The 8926-nt window shown below is 44.6% G+C and overlaps 1 protein-coding gene across 5 annotated transcripts in view; it reads left to right on the top strand.

Moving 5' to 3' along the window:
• Positions 1-275: 275 nt before the first annotated feature.
• SLC25A13 (solute carrier family 25 member 13) overlaps positions 276-8926 on the top strand; it is a 99470-nt gene continuing 90819 nt past the window's right edge. The window contains exons 1-2 of one of the 5 annotated variants that reach the window (XM_054644545.2): positions 276-563; positions 2770-2784. In XM_054644545.2, coding sequence (XP_054500520.1) covers positions 552-563; positions 2770-2784 — 27 coding nt within the window. In that variant the 5' untranslated portion in view covers positions 276-551. Of the gene's footprint in view, positions 564-2732; positions 2785-5065; positions 5131-6324; positions 6511-8926 lie in introns of those variants that run through there. The other 4 variants (XM_054644554.2, XM_077175128.1, XM_077175123.1 and 1 more) reach the window with 4 other exon arrangements.

Genomic DNA, 8926 nt, shown 5'->3' with positions numbered 1-8926 from the left:
ATGAAACATCCCTCGAACAGCAGCTTGCCTTGAGGGGAAGAAAACAGCGCTGGGCAGGACAGCAGGGTTTGATGTGAAGGTGTTGGCATCCTTCCTCTGCTCGCCGGGGGCATTTCCCGGGGTCACCAGCTGGTGACACGGTCACCGTCTCCAGCGGGCGGAGCGGCTGCAGGGCCCTCAAGAGCTCGGCGTCCCCATGCGCCCGCCGGGCCTCCAGCCCTATCCCAGGAGGGCAACCGGGCCCTTCACGGGGATGAGGCGGTGCTCGCCCCGCAAGGCCGGCGTTCCGCCGGTGCCGGAGGCCGCGTCTCCCGGCGTCTCGCCCGGCGCCCAGCGCGGAGCCCGCAGGGCCGGTCCGGACCGTGCCGGGCGATCACGGGGCCGCGGCGGGGCCGGGCGGGGGCGGCGCCCCATCCCTGCCTGTGCGAGCGAGCGGTGACGGCCGGCGCTGGCGGGCTGGTGCGCAGGCGGGGAAGCTGCGTGCCGCGGTCGGAAGGGAGGGGAGCGGAGGAAGGGAAGGGACGGGAAGGGGTGGCCGCGCCGGGCACAGCATGGCTGCCAAGGTAAGGCACCGCCGCCGGCGGGCGGGCGGGCGGCGGGGAGGGGGCCGCGGCAGGGCGCTTGCCGGGTTTGACCTCGGGCCTGCCCTTGACGAAAGCCGAGGCGGCGCCTCCTCCTCCTCGCGGCTCGGCGGCCGCTCGCCGCCGGCCCCGGGGAGCGGGGGGTGGGCAGCAGGCGGCCCCCGGCCGGTGGGGCTGTGTGCCAGCGCGGCCAGCATCCGCAGCTGCCCGCGCCGGGAGCAGCGGGCCTGAGCTCCCCTTGCGGTGCATCATCGGCGTCAATGACACTGCACGGCTCCTCCCGCGTCCTGGGCCGGGGCCGGGGCCCGTGCCGGTGTCGGTGCCGGTGACGGTGGCGGGTCGCTCTCCCCGGCGAAGCCCCGCACTGCCCCGCCGGGCACCGTGCCCTGGCCCAGCCGCGGCTCCGCCAAGCGCATTTGGGCCCGGTAGTGCTGAGTGAGAGCCCCGCCGAGCCCCTTGTTCCGTAGTGTACAGATGCATAAAGACACACGTACACACGTGCTGTGCATGCGGACAGACACACACCCCGCTGTTCGGACGGGAGGATGCAGCGGGATCTCGGCACGGCGGCTGGCAGGTCCCGCAGTGGGCACAGATGTTGGCCCTGCCCCGTTTGCAGGCCTTAGCGCGATTGTCCCTTTCTGCTTTTTCTCCCATTTTCTCCATATTCCTTTTTTTGCCTTCTGTTTTCACATCTGGTCATCATTTCCAAGGATTGTTACTTCTCAGTGCTGTCCTGTCAGGTGGATATCTGCTATTTAGGCTTTTTTACTGATCAGAAGGATAAACAAATTGAAATACGTTATTTAATTACCTAGTAATGTACTCCCATCCCAGAAAAAAAATTGTCATTAGCTGAATCAAGGCCATATCTAAAGGGAGATTAAATGAGATGTAGTGTTGGTGTTTCAAAACTTACTACTTTCATTAAGTTTCATGTTTGAATACTGACACTTCAAAAAGAAATTACTCCATGTCCTTTTATTGAAGTCAGTGATGAAACTCACATTGAGGAAAAATCAGGAAACAAATCTTCCCCAAACAACTCAAAGCATGGCTCAGTGTGGCCAGAGTTGTGTGCTCCTTTATTTTAGCTAGGATATGATAGAGCTGCTTTGGTCAGCACCTTTCTCAGTAAGAACGTAGGTTATCTGAACTGCATGCTCTTTTAGTGGATTGAGCAATATTTGATTCCTCATTCCTAGTGTATATAAAGCAGTCATCCCCAAATCTTGTGTTCACTATTTGTGAATCTGTGAAGCTGACCTATCTAGGCTTTTAAAAAATTTTTGATTTCCCACTGGTCCATACACACATGTGGGTTACATCCTACCAAACTATTCGTGTTTAAAGACTTAAAGGTCTTCTATTCTCTGGCTTTTTGAACCTTTTACTTATTTTCTCTTCTCCAAGCAGTGGTTTGTAATCTGCAATCCATTTTAACCTATGCTAGTCACATATACTTAAAAATATTTAATGTGTAGTTAGTGTTTGTGTAAAAGGGTAGACACGTGTGCTCCATGCTACACATTTGCATGGTGTCCTTTTTCCTTAAGCTAAATTTCTTACACAGTTCAGATCCCTAAAGTCTACACAAGCATATGTTGGAAAGACTCAGCACTTTAAGAGACATTTAATTGAATGTTGTATATGTCAGGTTACATCAGGCTTGGCAGAGAGATACCCAATAAAAAGAATAATGGCTTAATTGTCATGTCATAAGCATTCTTGGTGTATTGCAAGGCAGAGATAAGCTCTTTGTACCCCAGGGTCTCATGCAGTCCTCACATAGCTTCCAAGGAAGGCTTCTGGTTTATAAGCCTAAACAAGTTCTGAGAGACTTATGTTAAAAACAAACAAACAAACAAACTAGAGCTGTGAGCAGCTGGAATGGATTAATTACGTTACCTTGTGGGATTCAAGGGGATTTTTGTCTTCTTCAGCTGAAACAGTTAAATACAGGTAAATTTCTTTTTATATTGAGGTCAGTAGCAAAATGTTAGTAGCATTTTGTACTTTGAGGGTAACATCCGAGCTTAGGTTCTGCAATTTTACATGTGAATAACTTCACCATGGAAAGAGCTTCTGGGCCTGAAGTTATTCACATGTGCTTGCAGGCACGTGCCTTGATTTGTGTTCTAACTTCCTCACTGATGCATCTCAGTAATGTTTGCCTTTTTCACCTCAGCCAAACAATGGACTGGTGAGTTAAATGCTTTTTCTAAAATTTCTTTAGTACTTTTTCCTTGCCAGTATCCTGCATGACCGCTTCCTTTGATTTTTTAATTATACCCTTTTAGGCATATGAGTCTTTGGGATTGAATGTAATTGGTCTTTGCTTGCAAGATTTCAAATGTTGACATATTAAGCAAACTCTAAGAATTCAGTCTCTCAAAAGGAAAACCCAAATGGGATACTGTTAAGGCTGCATAGTTAAGCACTCAGGTATCAAGAAATGGGCACTACAGCCCGATTTCATTTCCTTCATTCCTACATTCCTCAATGTTTCCAACTTACACAGCATTTTAAGCAATGTATGTTACACATCAGTGGCTTAAACTTTGAACACATTTTCTGAAACTGTTTTGGGAAAACTCTGCTATAAATTATATTCACACAAATTTCCAGTAAAAACCAGAGGTGAGATTTTCCAGAAGATTTTTACCCCACTGGTAATTAAATTACCATCCTAGGTACTGGCTTCTTTTTCTGCATTGTGCAAAAAAAGAGGCGATGTGGAACATCTTTATGGTAATGCAGGTACAAAGCACTAATGCTTTACGTAGTGTGCCCTGCTTATTTCTTCATTTTGAGTGTTTAACGATGCAATCACAATGTTGTTTTTCTGCCCTTTAGCCAGGTAGTTCTAAAGAGAATTTACCTAGTCTAGCTAATGCCCCTTGCTGTTCACCTGGTGTGTATTTTACAGCAAAATTAAATGTTTGTGTTGAGTGAACGTCAGTTACCCTTGATCCCTATTCTGCTACAAGTTCTGGGCATAGCTGTTGTCTCATGCATGTGCAAAGTGTGACTTGCTGTCTTTTTAAAGTTCTACTGCTTGGTAAAATATAAACATATTTTCAGTGGGAGGTCCTAAGGTATGTCTCAACGAGACTTCTTTCTGTACTTGATTTTACCTTTGCTACTATGCTACTTTGTCTGTTCAGCTTAAGGTCAGAAATTGATATTTATAATGGGAGCTAGTATATATAATATTTTTAAACTTTATTCTTCATAACCACTAAGGTACATTCAAAACAGTTAAAAGTTGCATTAATGAAAATTCCAAACTCAAATCATTTTGATAGATGAATCAAAGCCTAGTAAACTGTAAAAACTGTGGCTTAGCATGGAAGCACATGAACACCATTAAACTTTATCTCTGCTGTGGGTAGCATGTGAATAAACTTCTGTATGAACTGCATAATAATGATACAGGAGTTGATTTTTAAATACTGTGTAATATCTGTTTCTAATGTAATTGTTTTTTTGTGTGTCATGTGTGAGCTTTTATCCATTGGGCTCGTACTGGTTGCCTGTACTACTCAGAGTGTGCAAGTTACTTTAAAATTATTGTCCTATGAACAAAGTGAACACAGAGATCGCATGCTAAAAAAGCTAGCTGTAAAATGACTGTTCAAGTGAAGGCATGAACCGTACATCAGTACCCAATGGGACTTGCTTGCATGCTTAATTTTAAGTGCATGTGTAAATCTTTCTAAGACTGTCAGAACCATGTCAATAATGTAACAAAAAGAGATTTGTTGCTGACTTATGTGACAATATTTGGGATAGTTCTAATGCAAGGTAAAGAATATTGGTTATGCAATTTTCATGTATTTAACTTTTCTTTTAATTCTCTTTTCTCTTGTGTTTTTCTGGAATTATTTATTATGGAAGCTGTATCAGTGGAGTTAAATGTTGTTTCTGGTTACTGCCGCATCTACCTTTAAAATCCTAAACCTTGTCACACCAAAAATAGTTAGTGCCCAGGCACAGGCTCCTTGTATGTCTTGTTGTTACTACAGTCAGACATCTCACACTGAACACCCCAGTCCTGCAGGATGCATCACCTCAGCTGTATTAACTGGAGTTCTGTGAGGGATTGATACCACTGGCCCTGCCTCTACAAACCTTTTTGTGTGCAGAAGCGATCCAGTGCCTGTCCTGGATATTGTGAATTAGTGAGGTTTGGGTAAGCAGCCATTGAAATGCAGGCACAATGGCAATGCAGTTCTAAATGAACATGATTGCAAGCAACACCAAAACCATTAGATGCTGACACAACCATGCCACTTTGATTATTTTGCTGCCATGCACACCCAGTGTGTCCCCTTGTGCATCATTCAGCTCCATTTTGCCTCTTTGTTCAGCTCCTTCTTCCGTGCTCGTTTTCCTTTGCTAGCAGTAGCGTGGAGTGTGCCTGGGAACAGATTAAATTCACTCTTCTTGCCCTCAATCGTGCCATTCTTCCCTTCCTCCAGCAAAATGGAAGAGAAGAATTGCATTGCATTGGACATGGATTTGCTGGGCCCTCAGAAAAGAAGAGGTGAGGGATTCTGGCATGATGATGGGCTCCTGTGTCCTTGAAAGGAGAGTAGTCCATTGTGGACAGGCTCAAGCCACTCAGTGAGATCAGTTGTGGAGAGAAAGGTGGTTGGTGAGTAAGGAGAGAGCAATCTGTTTCCCTGAAGCACCACTGAGTTTATGTACTATAGATTTAATAGTGTTACGGCACTTAATGGTACCATGGTAGTTTTTTAGGTGTGATAGCACTGTGTAATATCCACATGAAAAGTCCTGTTGCTAGTCTGTACAGGTCCAGCAGTTCTTGCTCATGCATAGTTATATTTTGGATCTGTGCAGAAATATGTAAATTCTTATATGTGTCATAAGACTCTTCTTTCCACTTTCCCCTCAGAAAAAACCCATGTATTTATGCTGCTTATGACTTATTACTGCATCTTGATTTCTTAAGAGACCAAAATTTGCTTGATAGAGGGACATTGAATTTGTATGAGTGCTGATAATTTCAGACCTTTTCTAAGTACAAAGTAGCATGACTGATGACTGCAGCTGAAAGAGAGGAGAAACCAAGTCATGTACTCCACTGTCCTGCCTGTCACAGTTTATGTGTCTGGTTTCATTTGGTTTCTTTTACTGCCTAGATCTTTGCTTATGATGTGTACCTTCAGGAGAACTGGTTGAGTCCCAGTCTCACAAGACTCACAGCATGCAACAGGGCCCACTGGCAAGAATAATCCGAGGAAAGACACTCATGGAGCAATTCTGCTGTGGAAAACTTCCACAGAGCTCTCTGCCACAGTGGACACTGTTACCCTGAAAAGAAGCTTTATTACAGTGGGGGTTTTGTCTCAATTGATTTTACCTGTGTCTTTGTGCTACTATTTCCTCTCTGATGCCACCTTTCCTTATCAGAGCAAGGTGGGGGCAAGAGGAGGTGGTGGAAGAGGTTGCTTTATGTCTTCAGTATGTTAGGTACTGATGGCATCACATGTTGCAACTGCCAGTGGTTTTGGCTAGTTTTTGGAGCTTGCTCCTTTCCATTATGGTACCCCTGTAAGAGGAATTGCAGGGTGACTTTGCTTCATGTATAGACTAGGAGAGGGCTACTGGATCCAGCAGTTATGTGTATACTTTGTCTTTTGTGATGCCTGCTGAAAAGTATTAAAAGTTGTCTGGATTTTATCACACTGGGAAATAATCTGCTCTTTCTATGCAGCTTTGTGTCGCAGGAGGTTAAAGGAGCTCTTCGAAGTGTGCCTCAAACCACGTGTTAAAGGCACTCCTGGAGCTGTAATGTAGACAAGCTTACAGCCCTGAATGATAACAATGTGTCTTCTGACCAGCTTGTTTAGGCCAATATCTATTTTATTTGTCTATGTTGTCCAAGGAATATGACAAGGAGGTATGTGATACTGTATTTCCTGGAAGATGGAATGAATGTGCTGCTGACTTTTAGCTTAATTTTTGCTTTTGATCTATGGAATTGCCTCTGCTTTGGCTGTAGAATGGCTTTACTGTACTGAATAGAGCCTGTGTGTTTGTATGGTGCCAAACCTAAACTTGCATAAACCTCTAGGCACTACTTTACTCTGCTAATCATGCTGTTTTGCTTTAGCTACAACATAATCTTCAGGAACTGATGTTTTATGGTGCTAGATAACTGTGGCTAGTGAAATGTAAGGTTGCATGTTTTCTGATGCATTCTCTTTCTGGAAAGGATCTGTATCTCTGTCATTTGCAGAGAGACAAAGAGGTCCTTATAAAAATACTCTATATTCAATTGCTTTGGAATAAAGCAATTTCAGCTGAAGCTGTGTTAAAACACTTAAAGGAACACTGTAAAAGCAGTTTTTAAAATAATGTCATGCTATTTACAAGATCTTAGAAACAGGCAATTGCAATTATATTCTTTACCAAAATCGTTACTTGACCTGAACAAAATCCAGTGTGTTAAAGGATGAAATTGCTCACAAGGAATAGGCTGTTGGCATTTTTCTTTTCCTCAGAAGAGGGAAAAAATAAACATTAGAGAGAGAGAGAGTGGCAAAGTGACTGCATGTACACCAAACTACATTTAGAGAAGAAACAGAAGAAATACAGCTTGTTGCAGGACTAATCACATTCCTCTTGTTGGACACATGTGAGATCCCTAAACATCAGCTGCTGGATTTATATATTTATGATATCTTGCATGCATAGGCAGCCTGCCAGAAGTGTTTTTGTGCTGACCAATATGGTCGCTCTTCGAATCTCCTTGGAGATCTGCCTTACACTCCGGCCATGTGAAAACCAATTTAGAAAAAGATGATTTTTTTGCTGTTCTTTCGACTAACATCTCCATGCCTAACTGTTTTACCCACTTGACTTTGGAATTAAGAAACCTACCAGAGCTGTGATGCATCGGTATCAAAACAGACAGTGTGCTCATTAGGGAGCATCTAAGGCAGCCAGGGGGATATGAAAGAATAGGGATGAAGAAAAGGAAAGTCCCTGGAGGATCTCTAAAGAGCAAGGTTTGCACCTCTGTTTCAGGCAGGGCCATTGCCCTGGGTTGTTATAATGCCACACAAGGACTGGGGGCAAGAGGTGTGAGCCAGAGCCTCATTCAGTTTCGAGCCATTATGGTACCTGGCCCAGAGGGGGGAAGATTTGGATTCCTTGTTGCCAGAACCTGATTCAGTTTCTAGCCATTATGGTACCCACCTGAGAGGGGGGAAGGTTTGGATTCTTTGTTGCCAGCAGTGTTGATGCATTTTTGCATGAAGGATGCCTCCAGCTGCCGCAGCATCGGAGGGTTGCTGCCTGGTGGGTGCTCACTGCTGATGTGCATTAGACGTGTTGCATGTGTGGTTGCTGGGTGCCTGGTCAGCGTGTCTGAAATGTCTGTACATGCTCAAATCAGCGCTGCAGCAGTTCTGGATGTGCACCTTGGGGAAACTTCTGGAATCCTAAAACCTTAAATTGCATGTGACTTTCTGCTTGTACAAATGGAATGGTTTTTGCATCATGCTCTGACTAGAGGTAGTGGGGCATGCTAATGGATCAGACACTCAGAGGCTGAGCAAAGTGGAGTTTGCAAATACACAAACACAGTTTTATTTGTAGAGAATGCACTGAGATGGGCAGACTTCTGCCCACACAGCCAGACCTTTTAAAAAAACTTCTAAAATCTTAGTATCATCACTACCCCACATCTTTAGGTTCTTCTTTGAAAGCCAAGGCTAGGCTACACCAGGTCTCTAGGACTGGTTCTTTGCCTTGGTGTCAGGCTGATTGTTCTCTGCTCTGATGCCAGGGCTGAACTTGCTTCTGTTGGTTGGGTGGTGTGGAGAGGTACCTGTTTGTTTTCTGCACTGCCAGGTCACTGCAGTTTAAAAGCTGGCAGTAGCCATGAAGTTGTGATTTCACTATATGACAATTCAGTGGCAATCCTAGAGTAGTGTAATGGTGCAGGGGTGAATTGGAGTGGATAACTGACTGGGAAAAAAGTGACACCATTTTTTTTTCTTTTTTTAGTGTATATAGATTGGTTTTGTTTGCATCAGATCAGATCAGTTCCCTAGAACAATTCAGAGCAAAGCAGTTTAAAGAGTTATGTGGATGGCACTGAGCTCAGAAATACCTTAAGCTGGAAACCTGTGAAGGGTTGTTTAGTGTGACTGCTATAGGAATATTTACTGCTGAGCATTTATAGATACTTTTATATTTTCCACTGCTCGTCAGAGAAATAAGAAGGCAGGGTTTTTTACTTTGGTAAGTGGTTTGTTTGTCTGTTGTCAGCCATGGTTCATGCTGGGATAGCCATAGAGGTTGTGGGG

Source organism: Agelaius phoeniceus, chromosome 1, assembly GCF_051311805.1.
Source record: "Agelaius phoeniceus isolate bAgePho1 chromosome 1, bAgePho1.hap1, whole genome shotgun sequence".
Taxonomy (NCBI): Eukaryota; Metazoa; Chordata; class Aves; order Passeriformes; family Icteridae; genus Agelaius; species Agelaius phoeniceus.
This window is presented reverse-complemented; position numbering and strand designations above follow the sequence as displayed.